The sequence below is a fragment of the Phascolarctos cinereus genome, unplaced genomic scaffold (genome assembly GCF_003287225.1).
Source record: "Phascolarctos cinereus isolate Bilbo 61053 unplaced genomic scaffold, phaCin_HiC Scaffold_4;HRSCAF=312, whole genome shotgun sequence".
NCBI lineage: Eukaryota > Metazoa > Chordata > Mammalia > Diprotodontia > Phascolarctidae > Phascolarctos > Phascolarctos cinereus.
The window spans coordinates 213,564,511-213,589,863 of NW_027555847.1; the positions used below are offsets into that span (position 1 = coordinate 213,564,511).

The 25,353-nt window shown below is 35.4% G+C and overlaps 1 protein-coding gene across 1 annotated transcript in view; it reads left to right on the plus strand.

Moving 5' to 3' along the window:
* TRRAP (transformation/transcription domain associated protein) overlaps window positions 1-25,353 on the plus strand; it is a 170,470-nt gene that overhangs the window by 58,737 nt on the left and 86,380 nt on the right. The window contains 13 exon segments of the mRNA XM_078152903.1: window positions 67-333; window positions 1,322-1,528; window positions 2,412-2,570; window positions 2,667-2,801; window positions 3,497-3,607; window positions 4,065-4,211; window positions 9,944-10,157; window positions 10,871-10,996; window positions 18,391-18,537; window positions 19,584-19,786; window positions 20,888-21,009; window positions 21,325-21,538; window positions 24,169-24,348. Coding sequence (XP_078009029.1) covers window positions 67-333; window positions 1,322-1,528; window positions 2,412-2,570; window positions 2,667-2,801; window positions 3,497-3,607; window positions 4,065-4,211; window positions 9,944-10,157; window positions 10,871-10,996; window positions 18,391-18,537; window positions 19,584-19,786; window positions 20,888-21,009; window positions 21,325-21,538; window positions 24,169-24,348 — 2,232 coding nt within the window.

A 25,353-nucleotide genomic window follows, 5' to 3' on the forward strand; every position in this document is an offset into this window, starting at 1 on the left:
ATTCTTTGCAGAAAAGTCTACATAAATATGTGAATAATTACATTTCTCTTTCCTTCCCATGGTTAGGTGCTTGACCCAGAGAAACAGACAGACATGCTGGATTCCCTCAGGATTTACCTTTTACAGTTTGCCACACTTCTTGTGGAACATGCACCACATCACATCCATGACAATAACAAAAACCGGAATAGCAAACTGCGGCGATTGATGACTTTTGCTTGGCCCTGTCTGCTGTCTAAGGCATGTGTGGATCCAGCATGTAAATACAGCGGACACTTACTCCTGGCGCACATCATTGCTAAATTTGCCATACACAAGAAAATTGTCCTTCAGGTACCTTATTTTTTTTTCCCCTCTCCCTATCGTTAATTTGAGCCACTTCTCTTGAAGTTTATTTTCTTTATATTTCAATGCTTTGTTGACTCTTTCTTCCTTAACTTTAATGCCCAGGTGTTTTCTAGAGCACAAGTCATATTTCATTTATTACGCTTTTTCCTGTAATTGAAATTAGCTTGTTATCTCAGAACAAGAGTTGGTAGCCTAGAGTCCGTGAAGTTTTAAAAAATATTTTGATAATTGTATTTCAGTATAATTGGTTATAATACACGTATTTTAGTTTATACACTTAAAATGTTGTTCAAAAAAGGGGTCCATCTGTTGTCTTCTTCAGACTCTCAGAAGGGTTCATAACGCAAAAAAAAAGGTTAAATCTCTCCCCTTCCACTCTGAATATGATGGCAGTGAGACCTTGGCCATAAAGTTGATCCATATTTAGGTCACTTAGATTTGTTTTTTTCTGTGGTCAAAGATGGGACCCAAAATGCATCTTTTAAATATGTAACACTTGTTACCACAGGGATTGTAGTTAAGGTGGTTCAACCCCAAACCTGTTCTTTCTACTGGTGAAATATATATAAAGTACATGCCAAACTAATGAGTATCAGTGGTAAAATCTTTGTATACATACTTCAGGACATATTCAATTCACTGAGAGTATGGATCATTAAAAACATTTAAAAAATTGGTTTCTACATATTTGTGAAGAATATTTTCTCAAATTTAAATGAGTATGTGAAGCAGATTTTTTTTGAAAAGATCTTTTTGTTTTAGTCCCAATTCAGTTATGTTGTATGATGGCAGTGAGACCTTGGCCATAAAGTTGATCCATGTTTAGGTCACTTAGATTTGTTTTTTTTCTGTGTTCAAAGATGGGACCTAAAATGCATCTTTTATATATGTAACACTTGTTACCACAGGAGTTATGTTGATGGTTTTAAAAAATGATTCTCAGAGCATGTCTCACAAGAATCTCGTATGTTAGGTTTTTCATAGTTTGCTAAAGGCTCATGCAATGGAGGCTCGTGCAATTGTCAGACAAGCAATGGCTATTTTGACTCCAGCAGTCCCTGCTCGAATGGAAGATGGACACCAAATGCTGACTCATTGGACTAGAAAAATCATTGTAGAGGAAGGTCATACTGTTCCCCAGCTAGTCCACATTTTGCATTTAATAGTCCAACATTTTAAGGTATGTTATTTGGTTTTCAAAATTTTGCTCTCAGCTTTTGTCTTTCTTTTCCTTTTGGCATCTGCCTTTTAGTAAAGTTACTACCATATAAATGATACATTTATAAGTAAGTGTTTAATTTAGTGTCAGGGTATATATGTAGTAAGGTATTGAGTAAATACTCTACTCAGTGGTTTCTATTTGGCCTTAAAATCCAGGTTTTTATTATTTTTTTGAGTAGAGCTCTCAAATCAAAATGGTGAATGTTTTTTGGTGTTTCTCTTTATAGGTCCATGCAAACAGTCTCTAGGAAGGAATCTGTATTCCTTCTACTTTAATTTTAAGAGGCCTGAGGTTGTTTATTTTAGTGTTAAGATTTTATATCTTACTGGTCTTTGTGCAAGTCTTTGTTAAATACTTTGTTCTTTGAACCTTGATTAGAGTTGAAGGGAATTACACTCCCAAAGATATTTGAGTCAAAGAGAATTGCACTCTCAAAGATATTTAAGTCGAAGGGAATTATACTCCCAAAGATATTTTAGTTTCTGACCCTTCTTGATGTTGGAGTATAAAGTGCATGCCAAACTAATGAATATCAGTGTTAACCTCATAATACTCAATTCATGGATAGCATGGAGCATGAAAAACTTTTAAAAAATTATTCCCTCTTTGTGAAGAATATTTCCCCAAATGAATGAGTGTGGAAAACAGAATTTTTTTTAAAAGATCCTTTTATTTTGTTCCTTATTCAGTTAAGACTCAATTTTTATTAAATAAATATAGAAACAAGATTTTTGCATGAGATTCATTTTTTAAAGACTTCTCTGAAAAGAATGAAATGGCTGCTATGTTTTGTAAAATACGGGATTAATGTATTTTTATTAACATTGGAAACTTTCCATAGGTTTATTACCCAGTGAGGCACCATTTGGTGCAGCATATGGTGAGTGCCATGCAGAGATTAGGCTTCACTCCCAGTGTTACCATTGAGCAAAGAAAATTGGCTGTGGATCTGGCAGAAGTTGTCATTAAGTGGGAATTGCAAAGGATTAAAGATCAGCAGGTAGGAATGGTCATTCTTTTATATTCCCTGTAGCTGGTTTTTTTTTATACTTATCCTTAGAAATCTTAAACTTTAAGTTACTCTCTGTTATTTTAGCCGGATTCTGAGATGGATCCAAATTCTATTGGAGAAGGCGCCAGTTGTGCCTCATCAGCTATTAAAAGAGGACTGTCAGTTGACTCTGGCCAAGAGGTGAAGCGATTTAGGACTGCCACTGGAGCAATGAGTGCAGTAAGGAATTGTCTTCTGTAACTCCCGATGGACACCATCGACTCTTGCTCATGTTTTTCCTTTATTGGTGCTGTCCCTTCTTGGGAGAGTCATGTTCTATACAGACATCAATCAGTACATCAAGTTTGACCTGTGTTCATTTTGGGGGGGGGTGGGGGAGTGGGGCATTTTTGTATTTAGTTAAAAGATAACACTCTTTCCTCCATTTCTACTGTAGTTGAAGCTATCTTGGTTTATTTATTATTCTTATTTATTATCTGGATAGTTCTGTGAATGACATTTAGATACTTGTGTAGTTATAGTGAAAAAACTCCTTTGGAATTTGGGATATATTGTGTGTTTGGGGTAACATTTTATTTATAATGTTATGTGTTGTGTATTTTGAGTCTTTAATCATGAATACATATATGAATATATGAATACATTTGTATGTGTATACATGCACGTGTGTGTGTATATATAGTGTAGCAGAAAAATGGTACAACAGTGTTAGTTTGAATACAGATTCTTCCTTCTCACTCCCCACCTCTTATTTAGCTTAATGTTTATGAATTCTATCAGAATGCTGTCTGACTAGGATGGTGGTATGTTAGAGGAGTTTATATTGATCAGATCAAAAGGCTGAAGTACACCTTTATGTAGTCTTTTGATAATTATATAATATGGTTAAAACATCATTTCCTGTATATTTTTAGGTCTTTGGAAGGAGCCAGTCATTGCCTGGGGCTGATGCTTTACTCGCCAAGCCTATTGATAAGCAACATACGGATACGGTGGTGAACTTTTTGATTAGAATTGCTTGTCAGGTATGATTGTAAATTTGTGGCACTAATTCTTTGGGACAAATGTTACCTAATAATCTTAGTAATCTCCACATTTGTGGTGTGTGTATACACATACATACATAGATACATTTTAAAATAATAATGGCATTAAACTGAAGAAGTTTTGAAACTTTGGTGTTTCCATTTTTGGAAGCTATTTTCTTTCTAGGCATTAAAAACCTCAAACATCTGTTTCACAATTTTTTGAGAGAACCCATTTGAATGTTTGGGACTTTGTATTTATGCAATGTAAATAAACAATCAAAGGTCCTCTGGTTACATATAGTAGAATTAGTTTCATAGTAATGAAAAACAAATGGGCCAAATTGTAATGTATTGGGAATAGAATAAAAATCTATTATAGTTTTTTAGTACTTAATAGTGAAATGTATTGCAAGTATGTAATTAATAAAAATTCATTATGTTTTTGAATTTTTAGGTTAATGAGAACTCTAATACCGCGGGATCTCCTGGAGAGTTGTTATCACGACGTTGTGTTAATCTCCTAAAGACTGCTTTACGACCAGATATGTGGCCAAAATCAGAACTCAAACTACAATGGTTTGATAAGCTTCTGATGACTGTGGTAGGTTCACAAGCCAATTAGGTCAAATGCTGGAATCTTAACAGAAGCAATTATTATGCTCTGTAATTTTGTTTCTCAAAAGAGGGCTTTGGCACTTGGAGTTATTGTAAATATCATTTTTTTTTAAAGTTTGTAGTGGTGTACTTCATTCATTCATTCATTCATTTATTTATTTATTTAGCGTGTGTTTTTAAAACTTTGGGTTACAAATTTTCTCCCTTCTTCCCTCCCCCACACACCCTCTCATTGAAAAGGCAGGCATCTTGATACAGGTTATAGATGTGTAGTCATGCATAACACTTCCATGGTAGTCATGTTGTGAAAAACTAAGTATATTTCCCTTCATCCTATTCATCCCCTCATTTGTTCTGTTCTCTCTTTTGACCCTGTCCCTCCTCAGAAGCGTTTGCTTCTGATTATGCCCTCCCCTCAATCTCTCCTCCCCTCTATCAACCCTCTGCTCTCTTATCCCCTTCCCCCCTTTTTTTCCTGTGGGGTAAGATAGATTTTCACACCCAATTGTGTATGTTATTCCCTCCTTAAGCCAAATCCTATGAGAATAAGATTCACTCATCCCCTCTCACCTTCCCCCATTTCCCCTCCACTGTAAAAGCCTTTTCTTGTCTGTTTCATATGAGATAATTTACCCCATTCTACCTCTCTCTTTCTCCTTCTCCCAGTGTAATCCTCTCTCACCCCTTAATTTTATTTTCCAGATATCACCCCTTCATCTTCAACTCACTCTGTGCCCTCTATCTATTTATACATATATACATATAATTTTTTTCCCTCCCACTACCCTAAAACTGACATAGGACTCGTGAGTTACAAATATCATCTTTCCATGCAGGAATGTAAACAGTTCAACCTTAATAAGTCTCTTATGATTTCTCTTTCCTGTTTACCTCTTCCATGTTTTGCTTGAGTCTTGTATTTGAAAGTCACATTTTATATTCAGTTCTGGTCTTTTCGTCAAGAATGCTTTTAAGTCCCCTATTTCGTTGAATGACCATTTTTTACCCTGAAGGATTATATACAGTCTCCTTTGCCCCCCCAGAATATTATATTCCATGCCCTCCATCCAGTCCCTTAATGTAGAAGCTGCTAAATCTTGTGTTATCCTGATTGTGTTTCCACAATACTTGAATTGTTTCTTTCTGGCTGCTTGCAATGTTTTTTCTTTGACCTGGGAACTGTGAATTTGGCTATAGTATTCCTAGGAGTTTTCCTTTGGGGATCTCTTTCAGGAGGTGATCAGTGGATTCTTTCCACTTCTGTTGTGCCCTCTGGTTCTAAAATATCAGGGCAGTTTTCCTTGATAATTTCTTGAAAGATGATATCTAGGCTTTTTTTTTGATCATGGCTTTCAGATAGTCCAATAATTTTTAAATTCTCTCCCCTGGATTATTTTCCAGGTCAGTTGTTTTTCCAGTGAGATATTTCATATTGTTTTCTAATTTTTCATTCTTTTGGATTTGTTTTACAATGCCTTTATTTCTCATAAAGTCACTAGCTTCCAATTGCTCCATTCTAATTTTTAAGGTAGTATTTTCTTCAGTGAGCTTTTGGACCTCCTTTTCCATTTGGCCAATTTTGCTTTTTAGAGCATTCTTCTCCTCATTGGCTTTTTGGACCTCTTTTGGGTTAGGCTATTTTTTAAGGTGTTATTTTCTTCAGTATTTTTGGGGGTTATAAATATCTTTAAAAAGAGATATCCTGATTTTCAGTTGTCAAACTTCTAGCTAGAGATAGCTCTTTCTGGGGCAGCTAGGTGGCGCAGTGAATAGAGCTCTGGCCTTGGAGTCAGGAGGACCCAAGTTCAAATCCAGCCTCAGACACTTAACACTTAGTAGCTGTGTGACCTTGGGCAAGTCACTTAACCCCAATCGCCTCACCAAAAAAAAAAAAGAAAGAAAAAGAGCTCTTTCTGCCCCTCCATGGGCTTTAGAAGTGGCAGATTAATGGGACCAAGTTCTCTTCTGCCAGGCTGGATGATCATGACAGCAGGATATCACTAAGTAAACAGTTTTAGAAACCTTTACCTATTTTGTTACCTGTTAGTAGTTCTGTACACATTTTGAAAAGTTTGAGATATTTTCTCTTATTTTGCAGATATACTTTTAAAAATAAGACCTCATTTGACCTGGACTAAAGTTTTAATTAATGTAGTACTATTAAAAAAATAAACTAATCTCAGTTTTCATAAAAATAGACATTTTAGTGGCTAATGTAGAATTGTGAACTTAATTATCCTTTGTGATCATCCTATGTTGTAATCAGACCAAAAGACATGACGCACTGTAACATATCCCTGAGGCATTGTATAATTGTTCAATTTACCAAGTTCATGACCCTAGAATTTTTTTCTGCAAAAACTGTGTTGTAAGTTTTATCCATTTCTTTTACCATCATAGGATTCAGTTTGTTGTACTACTTTGATGGAATTTGAAGGCTTTTTCTATTTGAGTTATCAAGTCTGTTGTGGAAGCTTGGTGTCATGTTTGAGCTAAAACCACTGTCTTTTTTGAAAGGCTACAAAATTTAGTACCTGCTGTACAGAATAATGTGATGAATAGACCCCATAAGTCTGTAGCACATACTTTGTTTTGAGTTTGAGTCTATCTATAATTTACTATTTGACTTGTCTGAGGATTTCTTTCCTCCTGTTTTGTTTGAAAGGCCTTATGTCAGTTGATGTATCTTTTTTCCAGAGAAAGGTGGCTACTGCTTTCCTGGTAAATGTAGTCATAATTTAAAGCTCATCAGGACGATTTCAGAAAAACCTGGGAAAACTGAAATGAACTGATACAAAGTGAAGTAAGCAGAGCAAGGAGATTATTGTACATAGTAACAGCAATTTTATAAGATGATCAATAGTAAATGACTCAGCTATTCTTAGCAAGACAGTGATACAAGACAGTTCCAAAGGACTTATGTTGAAAAATGCTACCCAACTCTAGAGAAAGAACTGGTGGAGTCTAAATACAGATTGATTCATACTTTTCTTACTTTATTTTTGTTGTTTTTTTGTCTGTTCTTTTTTGCAACATGGCTAATATAGAAATATGTTTTGCATGACTGCACATGTATAATCTACATGAAAGTACTTGCCTTTTCAAGGAAGGGGAAAGGGAAGGGAGGGAAGGAATTTGGAGCTCAGAAATTACAGAGAATATATTTTTAAAATTGTGTTTATATTTAACTGAGGAAAAAATAAAAATAATCTTTAAAAAAAGCTCAGAAATGGACAGCTCATGCTTTAAAAAAGTGATCATTGTGGCATTATGCTGTTATATATTAAGTTTATATGTTAAATTATGATGTTGATCACTTTTATCGAGCAATAATTTTTCATTTGAGAAACATGGTTTTGTGACTAAATGAAACAAAGATTTTCAGAGTTGGTAGCATTTACTGAGCTTATTTTATTTGTAGGCAATTTTTATTGATCATCTGTTTTGGTTTTGTATCACTTTGTTCCCACATGTATGCCTCTCTCATCTCCTTTTCAGAGGAAGGGACATAAAATAAAAATGCTTTGTGACATAAAAAAAGGAAGGGATAGTGGGTGAAATATTTTAACCGAATTCACCAACACATGGACTGTATCTGAGTGCACATGCAGTATTCTGTTATCATCTGTTAAAAAAAGTGGTGAAGTCACATTTTTTCCTCTTTTCTTTGGAGCCAAGCTTGAACATTTTAATTATGCAGCATTCAGGATTTTGTGTTTTGTTTTTGTCCTGGGGTGAGAGAGGGTTCTTTACTCTTTTTTGTTGTTGTAGTGATATGTATTTTTTTTGATTCTTCACTATCTACAGTTCACGTAATTTGTGCTTCGCTGTGATCTTCATATTTATCATTTCATATAACGTGATAATATGCCATCACATTCACATACCACGTTAACCATTCTCCAATCGAGGGGCACCTCCTTTGCTCTTACTTCCTTGATACTGCTAGAAATATGGGTATTTCTTTATTTCTTAGGCTTTCTTTTGTATGTCTAGCAGCAGAATATCTGAGTCCAAAGGCGTGGACAGTTTACTCATTTTGTTCACATAATTTCAGATTGCTTTCAAAACCATTGGACCATCTTCCAGTTCAATATTGTTAGTGTGTATGGCTTTCCATAACCTTTATCCCCCAGCATTGACTACTTCCATCTTTTTTTATCTTTGCCAATTTGCTTGATATGACATAAAACCATATTGTTATTTGAAATTATATTTCTCTTATTAGTGATTTGGAGTAATCTTTTATATGGTTATTAACAGTTTGGTGTTCTTTTGAGAACTGTTTTCATGTCCTTTGATCACTTAACCCTTTAGGAATGGCCCTTGGTCTTAGAGATTCATGTTCGGTACCATATAGCCTAAACAGCAGATTGTTATGAATTATTTTGATTTGGAATTTCCCCCAATATGTAGTTTCCCTTTTTGTCCTCCTTGCATTAGTTTTGTTTGTATAAAAGCTTTTCAGTTTCTTGTGGATCAAAATGATCTATTTTGTCTTTTGCTGTTTCCTTTATACACCATTTGTTAAGAATTCCTCTTGCCATGAATGGTAGCTTACTTAAAATAAAAGGAAGTAATAATCCAAGGGAATAGAATATGTTCTTGACATCTGAATAAGGGTTATGTATGAAAATACTGAATTTAAAATTCTTTTTAAAATTGATATCTTCCTTTTGAGGCAGCTGGTGACTCAGTGGATAGACTGTGGGCGTGAAATCAGGAAGACCTGAGTTCAGATCCAGACACTGGTAGTTGCTAACTATATGACCCTATGCAAGTCACTTCACCTCGGTCAGCTTCCCTTTCCTCAGTTGTGATAATAACAGCACCTACCTTGCAGGGTTGTGGGGATCAAATGAAGTAATATTTATAGTGTTTTAACAAATAGTATTTTATATTATAACAAATGACATTTGTTGTTGTTGTAACAATTATGTTTCCTGTAATAATATCTTTTAATAAAAAAAGGAATAGAAGAGTTAAAAATAAGCAGAACTAATTAATACATCAAAAAATCTGAAAAGTTATGCAGGGTAGAGAACCCATGGACCTTCCACCTCTACAAAGGAGTGAGGTGGGGGTTTGGGGGGGGTCTTTTCATTTATCTAATTTGGAGCCATGTTTATTCTCTGTAATTTTACAACCTTTGCTTTTGATTGTTTCGTGTTTTTTTCTTTATGTTTGCATCATTCTAGTCATTGTGTATAATGCTTTCTTGGCTCTGTTTATTTAAGTCTATCAGATTGTGTAAACCTTTACATGTTCGCCTGTATTCATCGTATTTGTCATTTTCTAACTGTACAGTAATATTCCTTTGCATTCACTTAAAACAATTTATTTAGCTTCTGCAATCAATAGGCTTCTACTTTGTTTCCAATTCTTGCTCTTATAAAAATGTTGGAGAATTACTTTTTATCCGTGACCTCTTTTGGAGTATAAGCCCTTTTTAAAAGAAAAGGTTAAAAAAAAAGCATACTTTTTATGTTTTTGCCACATTATGAAAACTTCTTAAAAATTTAAAATAGTGGTCTTTTTAGGCATAATATTCCTGTTTGCCTAGTTTTCTCCATTTTTAAATCCCCTTTACTTAGCTGAAGCCCTGTTACCAAATAATTCATTGGGTGTCATTTTAAAGCTTTGCTTGAGGCTACTTTTTTTTTAGCCTGTTTTAAAATATCATTTCTTTTAAGTTTGTTCTTTTTTCTGTTTTTCTAGGAACAACCTAACCAAGCTAACTTTGCAAATATTTGCACTGGATTGGAAGTCTTAAGTTTCTTGCTGACTGTCCTCCAGTCTCCAGCAATTCTCAGCAGCTTTAAACCTTTGCAGCGAGGGGTAGCTGCTTGTATGACATGTGGAAACACCAAAGTTTTGCGAGCAGTTCATAGTCTCCTCTCACGCCTAATGAGCATTTTCCCCACAGAACCAAGTATGATCGTTTTCTTCTGTGTTGTTCTTTTATCACTACACCAATTAAAGTGATTAAGTAAAAGGGGAAGGGGAGGCATCTTTCAAGTGTGCTAATCTTCTGTTTTATGTGTTTTGTATTTTATTGTTCCATTTTAGATTGCACTTTCCACCCCATAAGAAAAAGTTGAAATAAGTAATCATGTGGAATACATCATTATCTTTAGATATAAAAACTTAATAACCTGTGGCAGTCATTGCTTTGGCTCAAGAAATGTCTGTCATAAATTTAATGTCTTTTGCAATTATCTTTTTTTCTGCTTTGGAAGTGCAATAATTCTTTTGTTGAACATTACTGTTTTACTAAGACATGAAAGGGAAATTAAGTGTAAAAAGTACTCTGTCTAATGTTGCACAGTTAACAGGAATGAATTCTGATGTGTTATTGAATAAATTTATTTAGAACACACTAATGAAGAAATTTCAGTGAGATCAGGATAACTCGTTTGGATGAATAATGTAGAAATGTGAGGAGAGTTACACCTGGGTTGCAGTGGGTAGAAATCACTTTATCCACAAAAAGGAAGTTGTTCTGAAAGAGCATTGTTGTTTATTCTCAATAGCTCCATTGACTGTCACTTAACACATTTCTTATTGGTAAACGTAGATGTATATATACTGGGATTTTGAGGTCCCAAACTGCATTACTACTCTAACTTTAGACTCTGATTTCAGGCACTTCAAGTGTAGCTTCAAAATATGAAGAGCTTGAATGCTTGTATGCAGCAGTGGGGAAAGTTATTTATGAAGGACTTACTAATTATGAAAAGGCTACAAATGCAAATCCTTCCCAACTTTTTGGTGAGTAGTCTTTCTTTTCATTGGTGGTAGCATATTTGTTCATTTATTAAATTCTTTGTCATTAGACTTGAATTCTCAATAAAAAAAAGTGAGGCATGATTTTTCCTGCACTTTGTACGTCACTAGGAAACATGCAAATTTAGATACTATTTTGATTTGTACCTTTTGATATAGTGGCAATGGATACTCACAGTGACTCCAAGACACTTGGAGAACCCCCTGAAATGCCTTCTAAATCAACAAAGAAGGACTAAATTTAAATTTAATTTGGTCTGGTTTTAATGTTGTTTAATATGCCAGCATTTTTAATCATGTCACCCTAATTTACCCCCATTTATCTCAAGTGGCTAGAAATTGGTTTAAAATTTACCTCGTGTCCCATTAATAAATGCATTACTTCTAAAGACTGAATAGTAGATTACATTTATAGCAGGAAAGAATAATTATCAAGGAATTGTTTCAGTTTATATTTCTATTCTCTATACTACTTTAGAGGCTTCTGTAATTGCAGAATAGGAGTATCAGAGGTCAAAGTAATTACAAAAAAGTACAGTAAAAATACAAGTCCATGTCATAAATGTTAGCTGATAATTTTCATGACATCTTAAAAACAAGCAAAAATGGTTTTATCTTTAAATGCAACCTTTTTTTAAAAAAATTTTACTATCTGCTGATAAACACTGGTTATAATTTACATTACAGATAATGTAAAAGAGCCCTGAATACAGATACAGAAAACCTGGGTATTCAGGTCTGTTTGCCATTAATTAGTGTATGACTTTGGGCAAGTCACTCATGGACTTTAGGTCTTCTTATTTCCCTAGCTGTAAATACCATTGTTAACCCTGAGATGAGGTAATATGCCGTGGTTAACACTGGATAAAGAAACAAAAGTTACTATCACTAAACTATTATTTATTAGAAGATCAAAAGTGTCAGTTCCTCCTGGAGCAGCTCCAGTAAGGATAAAGGATACTGAAATAAAAAGCTAGATATAAGTCTAGGGCTTAGGAGTAAAGGTAACAAAAGATGGAATGTTAATTAGTCTTATGGGGATGCTTTGAGTCGACCTGAACATGGAAAGATGATAAGTATTCTGAGAGACAAGTCAGGAAGAAGTATATACCAGTTCTGGGGATGGGTGATGAACAGAGGCAAGAGAAAAAATTCCAAATTCGGGCAACTCGTCCTAGTTAGGTGGAATTTGTTATTCATGCATAGGAGAAATGTGAAATAAGACTGGAGAGGTAGGTGGAGGCCAGGTAGAACTTCTCAGACTGATCTCTGAATAGTTTGCATATGATGCAACTAAAGTTGTTAGGGAGCTCAGCCTGGTTTTTGAGCAGGATAGCTAGCTACACTGTCAACCTGTGCCTTTAGGAGGATTATTTCAGCAGCTATAGCGGAGTAGATTGAAAAGAGGAGAGCTGGGAAGGTAGGTAGAGAAATTTAGGAGGTGAGTGGTGAGACCAGAATTGATAGGCCTGAATTAAAGTGACAATGAAAGAAAGAAGGGCAAGGATGAGAGATATTATGAAGGTCAAATTGACAAGATTTGACATTTGTTTGGATCCATATGCGACAACAGGAAAAGTCAAAGATGATTCCAAAGGTAAGGACCAGATGACTGGAAAGATGGCAGCCTGGACAGAAGCTGGAAGCAGGAGAGAATTTGGGCTGGACATCTGGTTAATAAATATCTGATCATCAGATCTCCAAGAGTCTTACTTAGAAGCAGCTGCATTTCTTCATTCCCAGAAGCCAGAAGATGAGGCCTCATTATCTCTTTCCTTCACATCCCATCTGGCCATATATCTGGACCATTTTGTCATTTGCCCTGCAGCACTCGTCTTCCTCTTTCTTCCTGCCCAAGTACCTGAGGAGATTAATTGACTCAACTTTGGAACTTTCACCTTAGTACAGAGAGACTACAATGGATCAACTTAACTATACCTGTGATTTCCCAGAGTAAATTCCCTTCCTTGGCCACCTCTCCGAAGGACATCACCTTATGTGTTGTCTCCCCCTTTTAGAATGTAATCTCTTTGAGAAGGGACTGTCTCATTTTTTTGTACTTAGATTCCTACTGTTTAGTGCAATGCTTGATACATAGTGCAAACTTAATTATAATCCATAGGTTTTCAATGTTTTTTAAATCTAGTGAGATCCCAAGCCATTGAAGCATGTTTATCTCCATCTCTCAGATTAGTTTCTTAACTTTTACTGATATCTGCCATGATACAAGACCTTGTTGTAGTGTTTCATTTTCATTTGGGAATTTCTATAATTTTGAAACAGTTCTGTTTTTGAGTATATCAGAATGTTTATTCAGAGTTTATCCTTCCTTCACTGGATTTCTAGAATGTGCTTGAAATTAAAAAAAAACCCTCAAACATTTTTTGGGAGGTTGATATTTTGTGGCCTGATTAAGTTGCCTACATCTCACGAGCTCACTTGGACTTCTGTTGACAACTGTTTTTCAAGATCTTGAATGACAAAGTGAGTTTCATTCATTTTATCAGCAATCTTTAATGCTATAGTTTTTGTATTGTCTACCTAGAGGTATCTAGTGGCACAGTGGATAGAATACTGGATCTAGAATGTCAGGAAGACCTGTGTTCAAATCCAGCTTCAACCACTCACCAGCTCTGTGACTCAAGACAACTCATTTAACCTCTGTCTGCCTCAGTTTCCTCACTTGTAAAATGGGGATAAGATTAGCACCTACCATGAGATAATATTTGTAAGGTGTTTAGTACAATGTCTTTGTGCATAGTAAGCACTTAATAAATACTTGTCCCTTTCTCTTCCCTTAGTGATTACATTTTTCACCATGGTGACCAGAATATAAATATCTAAGTTGCTGATGAAATTCCTTAGCATAGGCAATAATTTTAATGGTTTTCACATTGTGACATCATTGATCTTTGTTGTATGTGTACCTACTGATGCTAGGCTGGCAGAGAATATCTAACCTTCACCAGCTGAAACTGAATTGGGCTGGTTTCCTTTAACTTATAATTAATTCTGCCAATTGAGTGTTGGATTTTGTGATATACACAAGTTTAATCGCTCTCTTTTGTTAGTTTCTTAATTCTGTGGTTTTTAAGAGTGGATATGTCTCCAAAGATAGATGTAATAGTTGTAGCTCTTAAAGAGCACATTTCAATGACTGTTAGAGTTATCACAGCAGCTGTTAATGAGGAAAAGTCAAACATTTCAAGCATCATTCAAGCCCACAATAAAACAAATTCAATAAACTAGTACAAAAAGTAAAGTGTAGTTGAACACAAATACAAAGAAATGAGAAACAGTCTAATTGATCTCAGAAATAAAGCAGAAACCTTCAAAAGGACATGGTAGTTGAAGAGATTGTTAAACATTTTAAAGTTTACAAAGCAGTTTACAAATATTGTCTCATTTTATCCTTACAACAAGCTTGGAAGACCAGTGCTATTCCCATTTTAAAGATGAGGAAACAAAAATTAAGTGATGAAGCAGATGAAAGTATAAAATGACATTTTGTCCTGTGCAGGACTTTTTTTGCATTGATTGCTACAGTATTGCTGATAGTGCTAAGATTTACATAGTTCTTACTAAAGTATTTATAAACATTAATTTGTAATGACTGGTTAACTGATATACTATTGGAGAAAGTGAACCATGTTCATATTGATGTTCTCACTAGAAATAGGACCAGGTAACAAAAGAAAGTTTAGTTAATTGCCTATTATTTACAAGGTACTGTGCTAGGTATAATGGATATAAAAGGAAATAGTTCTTGCCTTCAGGGAGCCTATATTCTCCTAGATGAAAACTTGGGCATAAGTAGGTAAATGTGAAGTAATTTCAAGAGGAGCTAAGACTTTGGAAGAGTAGTTAGAGTCTAATGCATAGCTTTCAGAGCCATCTGCATAAAAATTTTGATTGGACCCATGAGATCTGATGAAATCACTTTGAACATGTAGAGAATAAAGAGTAGAGGGCTGAATAAGAAATTTGAGTGGCATCTACTTTTAATGGATGGGCAGAGGAGGATGGTCTACCCAAAGACAGGGTTACTAAAGCCTGTAGAGGAGACTATGTACAGTAGTAACTTGACAGGTTTAAGTTGGTGACACTGCTATCCATGTATTCTCCTCAGAGTAGTGAATAAAGGAGTTGGAGGAATTTTTTCATTGTGTTCCCAAAGGCAACATAATTTAATGGAGCATTTGGTCATCTCTTGTAGTGTTCGTGTGAGCATAAGCAAATAGGGCATCGTGTAGCTGATGTGCCAATATATGTTGTAGAGGATGAAGTAGAAGAGAAAGTCTTAAGAATTTCCAGCATATTATCTTCATAGCATTTATTTTGGACCAAAGTTGGGTATGGGAGGATGGGGAAAAAACCCCCAACAATGTAACATGTAAAATGAAGGAGTTTGAAGGATGACCTTTGAGAATCTCCTTTTATTCTGAATCTTATGATCTTATGTTGCCTGGAGTCAAATACTGAATGAGCCCAAAGGTGTTTGATTACTCAGTAATATGACACATGGACAGTGTGAATACACTTAACAAGAAAAGAGTTGGGAGATGTGACGACTGAATGGCAGTGCAAATAATGAAGGTGACTACATTTTACTATTCTGAAAATTACTCATTACCAAAGGTACCAAGTGCTAGAGATAACAATTTTAGTTACTCAGGAATTGATTTTCAAGCTATCTTGAAAGGGGGATGATTCAAAAGAATGGAGATAACAAATGATACTTTTTTTTTCTTTTCTTTTTTGTGTGTGAGGCAGTTGGGGTTAAGTGACTTGCCCAGGGTCACACAGCTAGTAAGTGTCAAGTGTCTGAGGTAGGATTTGAACTCAGGTCTTCCTGACTTAAGAGCTGGTGCTCTAACCACTGTGCAACCTGCCTGCCCCAGTGATACTTTTTCTAAAATAAAATGATTGAAAAAGTTATTGACCCATACATTTCCTTTATTGTTTTTATAAAATATTTATCAAAATTGTCTCTATATACAGTGAGGGTATCCTTGATGAAAACATGAAAAAGAAACAGGCAGGCTTTTATAGATGATTTTCTAGTCACATAGGTGATGGGGCTAGAAAAATTTAAGCTCCATTTTTACTCCACATTTACTATGCTTTATTTGGTTTAGTAGACCCAAATGAGGTCTTGTCAAGCAAGGTGATTGCTATGCATATATTGAAATTGCTATGATAAGACCACAGAGATAACATTATTAACAATTTGCTGAATTATCAAGGAGGGAGTCATGAGACAGGGAGGTGTAGTATTTTCCAGTGTCATGACAGCATAGAACGCATACATAAATAGAAGAGGGATTCTCTATGGATGAGGAGGTACATGAAAGACTCCTGTTCGCTGAGTACATAGTATTAATTTTGCTGAGCTCTGAAATGCTACTAAGCTTCTTCAGTTCAAAGATTGATTTAGAGATTAACAAGGGATTGTCATACTGAAAAAAATAAAAATGGCTAATAAATATTGCACAGATTATGATAAGGAGTTGGAGGGGAAGCCCATTAAGTAGTCCATCAATACATATACCTCAGGCAAGAGCTGTAGTTGGATAATAAGCTGGGTACAAAAATAAATTGGAGTAGAATGATTCTAAGCTACTTTGCTACATGTATCTTTTTAATGCTGATAATTTCCTGGTGATTTATACTAAAAGGTATATGGTTGAGGGAGAACAAAAAAAAATTAGGATTAAGATCTGGCTATTAGATTTGGCAGTTATGAGATCATAAATATGAATAGAGACGTTTCGGTTGAGTGGTTGGTTACATTGGAAAGCCAGAGACTTGTAACAGTTTCGTTTTCTGCCTCTGCTTCTGTGTCATCAGATTCTTCCAGCTGGTTTGGCAGCCTATAGTGTATTTGCACCACAGTAGCTAATCTATTAATTCCTTTTTTGATTCTCAAATAAATGTTTGCCACCATTCTTTCCTCCTCTCAGATTCATAGATTTTTATACAGGTTTTTGTCTTTATAATCCCATTGCCTAGGAGTTCCTTTGCTTTTGCTGGTGAGCAAATCTGTGAAAATTGGTTGTTGTTGCAGAGAATATAGACTCCTGAATAGGGTTCATTGCACCAATGTGGTAGAAGCTGCAGGTGGCCTGGTATTACTGGTCCTAATGTGGTCTTGTTCTCTCTTCAAACTCATTTGAAAACTGAACTTTCTCTGAGAACTTGCTCCTCCTCCTGATTTATGATTTAAAAAATCATCAACATGATCTTTTGAGTCGCTGGCATTCAGAAATGCATTGTCCTCTTGCCTTTCCCATATTTGCTGTCTCCCATTTTCAGTCAACAAATTTTCTCAAGTTTGTCTCCAGAATATCTCTTGCCTGTGTCAGCTAGTTTCTGTGACCAGAGTTACCTCAGTAGTTTAAGACAAGCCATTATTGCTCTCCTGAACTCTCCCTTAAATGATAATTTCCATATCCAGTATCTTCTACACTCTCCTGCTAGGTTAATCTTTTGATTAATCATCTGATCCTGTCATTCCACTGCTTCAGGATCTGTAGTGAATCTTTATTACCTACAGAATAAAGTCTCAACACCTTAACATGGCTTTCAAGGTGCTGTCACCAGATGACCTTTCAAGCTTATTCTCACATCATCCCCTTTGTATACTCGGTGCTTCAGTCACACTGGGATTCTTGCCATTCTCGGAAAACATCTTTAGTTTCCTTTCCTCCCTGCCTTTGCCTCACATTATTATTCCCCATACATGGGGAAACTTGACATGTTGAAATCCTAACCATATTTTATAAACTAGTTCAAATGTGAAACTCCCTAATTCTTCTCTTGAGGTTAGAGACCATATTTTATTTATCTTTCTCTTCCTCAATACCTGGGACAGTGCTTTGTACAAAGGGCCAGCACTGAAGAAATATTTGTTGAGTTGAAATGGAGGAAAGATAAAGATCTTTTGATATAATATTGTATGTATTATCTGTATATTATGAAAAAGCTTATCATTTTGGATACTTGAAATTTTATTCAATTTAACAAACTTTTTTAGTGTGGAGCACTTGGAGGAGGTAAATTATTTAATAATATATAATCTCTGCCCTTAACTTGCTGATATGATTGGAGAAGAAAGTAGTTATTACTATGCATCTTGTAAAATAAGTTTTCTTTTCTGATGATTTTGACACATGTGAAATAATCATTGATAAGGTTAGATTATAGAGTATGCCATTTATTGTAGACTTTTTAATGCTAACATTTTAGAACATCTTTTGATACATTATTCAGTAACATTTTGTTGCTGATTTTTATCTATTCCTGTTGAATTCTTTATTGCAGACATATTACTTGTTGTGTATCTTTCTCTCAAAATGGGGACATTTTACTGTTTTTAGGTACCTTGATGATTCTAAAGTCTGCTTGCAGTAATAACCCTAGCTACATAGACAGATTGATTTCAGTTTTCATGCGTTCTCTGCAGAAGATGGTTAGAGAGCATTTAAATCCACAGGCGGCATCAGGAACTGCAGAAGCTAACACAGGTAACACATTTGGTACCTTACCCCTTTTGGTAATGTCGCAATGAAAATGAGAATGCTGTGTGAGTGGCCCCTCAATAATAATGGATTTTTTAAATTTGTATTGATTATTTTTTTTAAAAAACTGATGAAAGTGTATTACATATTAAGTATCAGGTTCCAAATATCTAGGGAAAACCACAATTTAAGTTGTTATATCAAAAAGTAGCTTTTTCGTATATAATCTTTTGATAATTGGAGAGTTGAAAACTACAGGAATTTTATATTTGAGTGTCTCAGGAAAATTCACCACTAGATAGTACGTGTAGTCAAAAATGCTTCAACCTGCTGAAGTAGAATAATGTGGGACTATTTCTGTCATGTCGTCATCAGTAATGGAAGCATCATCCACAGACATTCAAATAGATGCTATGTATTCGTGTGTGTGGTTTGTGCACCGAACACCAGTTCCAGCTGAAGCTGCAGTGCAGCTGGGCAGAGTATAGTGGAGAGAACACTTATTATGGAGGCAGAGGACCTGAGTTCAGGTCCTCATGTGGTCTCTTATGTGTGATTTTGGGCAAATCGCTTCTCAGTAACTCAGTTTGCTCCTTTATAAAATGAAGGGCTTAGCCGATCCTAATTTTAAATACAACACGTGGAAGCCCTTGAGTACTTTGTCTTTCAAAAGACAAGTACAGTTTCAGGGTCTATATAGTGTGGCTCCCAATTTCATGTGTAAGATCAATCTTTTCTCCATCTCTGCCTCCCTGTCCTCTAACCCTGTTCCTTTCCCCAGTATAGACTTCATCTCATAGCTCCACTAGCCTTCCACTAGCTGTGGTTCCCCTTATTCATCTTTTCTGAAGGGTTGGAGGAAGAGAGCTAAAAGCTGTTTTGGAGAAGTGAAAATTTTAGTAGGTTTCTTCCAGTTTTAAATGTAGCGGCTTGGCTGGTGGAGGAGTGGGGAGACGTGTGTGTTTCGGGCCCAAGTTTCCCTGTGAAGATAACTAGTTATTTGTAACCATAAAACTCTGCGCTCTCTAATATAATCTGTTTCTGTACATTAGCAGGGACAAGTGAGCTGGTTATGTTGAGCTTGGACCTTGTGAAAACTCGTCTTGCTGTGATGAGCATGGAAATGAGGAAGAACTTTATTCAGGCCATTCTGACATCCCTAATTGAAAAATCAACTGATGCCAAAATTCTTCGTGCCGTGGTCAAAACTGTAGAAGAATGGGTTAAAAATAATTCCCCTATGGCAGCCAGTCAAGTAAGCTAGTAAAATAAGATGGTGGCATTATTCTTAACTTTGTGATCTATTCTTATCAAACTGCTTTCTATCAGTGCAGTGGACTTAGTTGCAAGATTTTCATAGTCTTCCACAGAGGTCTTCAAATATAGTATCTTTACCTTCACGGTTCCTTCTCTCTTAAAAACTAAGGTAGTAAATTTTATTGGTGCTTTTTGTTTTTGCATAAATTATATCATGATATCTTATTCTAACCCACTTCTCGTACCCTTGAGCACTTTATTTTAACAAAAAAAACCTGTCAATTAAGATTAATAATAATGACTGTAATGTAACATGTAGCATTTCATACCTGTAATCACTAGCCTCTCTGTTGAAAGGAGGAAGATTCTTCACCTCTTACCCTGAGCCAAGATTAAAAGTTACAATTATTGTGTTTAACTTCACATAATCTGTTTTTTAGAGGAGTCAGTATTTTCTACAGTATAGTCCATGTTGGAACTATGTTGAAAGCAAGATCTTAGTTGGTCTAAATCTTACTGCTCACCTCAATGGAATACTTAACTTATGTTAAAATGAGCTTTGTTGTTATTCTTATTGGTGGAAGTTTAAGGACAGCATAGCAGAAGCAGCTCCTAAAATTTCAGTGATGGCCTTGCATAAGAAAGATGATTATTTTCTTTAAAATATGACTTTGATCTTGTCTATTGTGGATATAAAGCTGAATGATTTAGTTGGTTACTGAGATATCCATGCCTATTGGTAATTAAGTGTTTTGTTTTGTTTTGTTTTTTTAAATATTTCATTAGTTCATTTCTAAATAACTAGCTTTTGGATTGACTTGTCATCTTTCAAAGTGTGTGTGTGTGTGTGTGTGTGTGTGTGTGTGTGTGTGTGTGTGTGTATGCGCATACCCATGTAGTTAGATGCATCCTACATTAAAGTGAACATAGCATTTAGAAAATTTTAAGCATCCATGTTTGAAAACCATTGTTACAAGGGCCTTCTTAAGACATCTTTCCTTTTAGGAAGATAACCTTGCCCCATTGTACTTAATGAAATACTTTTGGGTGTATTATTTTTCAAATTGAGAAAATTAATTCTCTTTTTAAAAATTCACAGACACCTACACTTCGTGAGAAGTCCATTTTGTTGGTGAAAATGATGACTTACATTGAAAAACGTTTTCCAGAAGACCTTGAATTAAATGCCCAGTTCTTAGACCTTGTTAACTATGTCTATAGGTAATTACATCAATTAATCAAGTATTGTACCTATTTGGTTCCCATTCATTCATCTGCCAGCAATGAGTAAATTTGAAAGAATACTTTAAAGTGCCAAATCAAAAAACTTACAGTAGGGAACATTACTGAATGCACTATCTAATTGCCACTTGAGCCATTTAAGTGAGTGAACTTGGTGATTATTTGCATTTGAAAGTAGATGAATTTGCTGCTGGTTTGTTTATAGACTGAGGAATAAAAGAAATCCTCATAAAGAAGATAATAAAATAATAACCCTAAAAAAGAAAATCTGCCTTCATGTTTCTTTCACTGTAGAGATGAGAACCTTTCTGGAAGTGAACTCACTGCTAAACTAGAGCCTGCCTTCCTTTCTGGCTTACGTTGTGCTCAGCCACTAATCCGAGCAAAATTTTTTGAAGTGTTTGACAATTCCATGAAGCGTCGTGTTTATGAACGCTTGCTTTATGTGACTTGTTCTCAGAACTGGGAGGCCATGGGAAACCACTTTTGGATCAAGCAATGCATTGAGGTAGGATGGAGTGAACTCTGTGAATTTGGGGATCGATGACATAACCTTGCGACTGACTCTGTGCTTTAAAATCTCAAGACTTTTTTGTGTTGTTGCATGACAGTGCTAGAATTAGCTGCTGAAGTGCACTTTAAAAGCTGTTAGAAAGAACTTCTTTTAACTGTGGTATTACTGGGACATACTTGAAATACAGCATTTAGAGCCATGTTTAAATAGAGACATCATAAAGGAAATTTCAAACCAGGTTTTATTTGCCAGTATTTTAAGTGTAGATAGCACTGTATGATGCTTTTGGTGGTGTATTGAAACCTTAAAAATGCCAACTCAAATTGCCCTCTTACGATGAAAACGAATTGTAGGAAAAAACATTTCTGCTATGTATCCTGTTGCTAATTTAATCCAAAATGGCTGTGCTAAATGAAATAGGGATCTAAGACAAATTTTAACAATAAATGATGTCCCAATATATTTATTTTTTGAATACTTTCAAAAAACCGTTTTAGATTCCTACAGTGGTTTGTCAAATGCATTTTTAAATCGCTTCTTTCAGGTAATATCAAAAAGCTTTGCTTCTAAATTGTGAATCTTTTAGAATGTTACATAATTTTCTTCACTGTATAGCCAAAACTTTGTTGAGTCTTGAGTGTGAAAATTATTTTTAAAAAAAATTTATTCCAGTGCTGGGAATTTGAGCATTATCTCATTCAGCTCTTAAACTCTCAAAGTATCACCAAGCTAATTAATCCCTGTATCCTTTAATGTCATGATGTTGCCAACCCTCTGGAGTCTTCCCTTTTGAACTCTTAAAATGCTGTTGAGCAAAGGAATCTATATTAAAAACTATTTGAAATGGTTCAGTTCCTAGAAGCTGAGTCTAGCATAAGGATAGGGTAGGACAGGCCTGCACAGCATTGCAAGCCACTTATGGCCTGCGTGCTCTTGCAGCCTGCCAAAGGGCTTCGGGCAGCCCTTGAAAATGCAAGTCCCTCAGCAAAACTGACTATGCAGAGTTCCCTTTGGGCAGGCCTGCACAACATAGGGCTGCTTGTGCGCCAAAGGATTTCAGGCAGCCTGCAAAAACCATAGAGAATGTAAAACAGACTGGATGTTGTGCAGGCCTGGAGTAGGAGTTTCAATAGATGTTATATCAGTTCTCTTTAGTTCTTATTAACAAAAGTGGGTTCCTTGATGTTCTCATTAAGGTTATAGGTAATGATTTACCTGTTAGCATGGGATAGGAGAATCCTCAGGCATTTTTGGTCAGTAATTTTACCCCTTGAACAATTTGTATAATCTATCTTTGCCTCAGTTTCTCATTTTAAAAATTACTGAGGCTATTAGGAAAGTTAATTTCTATTTGTCCCCTTATCTGTATTAAGTAAAATGGCAAGTTAATTTTAAGTCTAAGTATTTAGTCTGATAAAAGACAGCAGAAAGTCAGAGCTGTTAGCAATGACTTACTAACACAGAAGTGGTTTGTGTGGCATAATAATCCAGTATATCATTATAGTATTTGGTTTTGTGAAAAATCCCATATTTATAATTGTATAGGTGATTCTTCCAACCCCCTCCACCTCAGGGTTTTTCTTTTATTATAAAACTATGTACAGAGCACTACTTAGGTGGTAGGGGAGAGAGAGAATATAGAAAAGACGTGATCCCTTCCTAGAGTTTGCAGTCTGGTAGGGGAATAAGATACCAATATACATAACAGATGTTACTATTTGTCCTTCGTTTTCGAAGAAGACCATGACATCAGGAAGATGGTGCCATGACTTGCAAGTGAATTGGATTTGAGTGAGGAGGGCTGTGCAAGCAAGTCACCAGCCTCACTTTCTCCCCCAAAGCCATGTGGGTCTAGTGGCAAGATATAGATCAGGATGACTGGAGATGGCCACATAACAGCAAAATGCTTTACTGGATAATGAGTGAGATTGGAGAAGGAAGGTCATGAATAATTTGGAATTGGGAAGACTTCTTGCAGGTGGCATTTAAGTTGAGCCTTAAAGGATGGATAGGACAAAGGAGCAAGAGGGAAAACATTTCAGGCGCAGTGAAACTGGGAGCAAAGGCATAGAAGGAAGGGGAATATAGGATATATTTGGAGAGCAGAAGCATCTAGGTTCCTCAGTGGTTAGAACAGTGGGCCTGAAGTCAGGAAGATCTGAGTTCAAATCATAGTTACTAGCTGTGTGACCTGGGCAAGTCACTTAACCTCTGTTTTACCTGAGTTTCCTAAACTATCAAATGGGGATAATAATAACACCAACTCCCTAGGATTAAATGAGGACCAAATGACTTAATAGTTGTAAAGTGCTTTGTGTAGTGCCTGGAACGTAGTGGGTGCTGCTTAATAAATTATTGTTTCCCTAATAAATATTTTTCTCTGTTTGCCTAGAACACAGAGTGTATGTAGGAGAGCAATATGATTAGGCTAGCTAGAAAGGTAAGATGGTACCATATTATGCTCTATGTACCAAATGGTTTGAAATTTGACTAATGACAAAATGATAGGTAAAGCGATTCAATTCAGATTCGTTTGGCAATGTTAAACATTTATTTATACATCCTAAAATGCCATTTAAAATGAAAATTGTCTTTCTCTTTTCTTAATAAAAATATTTTTTTAGCTCCTGTTGGCAGTATGTGAGAGAAACACTACAATTGGTACAAGTTGTCAAGGAGCTATGCTCCCATCTATCACTAATGTTATCAACCTTGCTGATAGTCATGATCGGGCAGCATTTGCCATGGTAACACATGTCAAACAGGAACCTCGAGAAAGAGAGAACAGTGAATCCAAAGAAGAGGTAAGATTAGTTTTATTAATCCATTTTTAAAAAAGAGATTGAAGTTTTTTTTCCAAAAGAAAATTTTAGCAGTCATAAAATTTTTAGGTCAGAGACATACACATGTTCCATCCCTGAATGATAGGCTTTGATTTTTTTTTTCCTCTCAGTTTCTGAGCATTTTGCCATTTGGCATTGAGATCCTTGACACCATTTCAGTGTTTGTTTTATGGTTGTCTAGCATTAACAAATGAAGACAGTACCAGGCTCAAGACCAGAATGCTAATCCTGCCTCAGACACTAGTGTGTGAACTTAGCTGGGAAGCCACTTGACTTCTCTCATCTTCAGTTTCCTCATTTGTGGAAATGGGGGTAATAATGACACTTACTTCACAGAGTTGTTGTGAAGATCAAATGAGATGACTTGTAAAGCATTTTGTAAATCTTAAAGCACTGTATATATAAATTATTACTCTTATTATTAAACTTAGCGGACTTTTTGGTTTTCTTTCTGAATAAGAAATAGATTGTACCAAAATATTAGACATTGCTGTGAGGCATTTGATAACCTATATGTGGCTACACTGGCTTCACTGAAATATAACCAGATATATTTGAGAATTAGGATCTTTGCATCATAGACTTAGAGCCATAAAGTCCATTTTTTTAAGGAAACCAGTTAATGATGAGTAAGTAATTTTTTTAAAGTGGTTGATTAATTTCTATATTTTGTCTTTTTCCTATAAAAGGAGCACTCTTTTATTACTGAGATGGGACTCAGTCTTTTCCTTAACTTATATCTAGGGCATTTGTGCATTTGTGGGAGAAGCAGGAGTATTCAAAATTTTTTCTAGTATTTGTGAATATTAATGAACCTATCTTAGTTTTTTAAAAATAATTTTCTTCTATAAAATGGCTTTTAAAGTGTAGTGTTTTAAAAATCCTGTAATTCTGTGAGACTTTTAAGATAAAAGTGGTTCCAACTTAGATTGGTAGCAAATAGTAATATTAGGGTTGAGATAATAA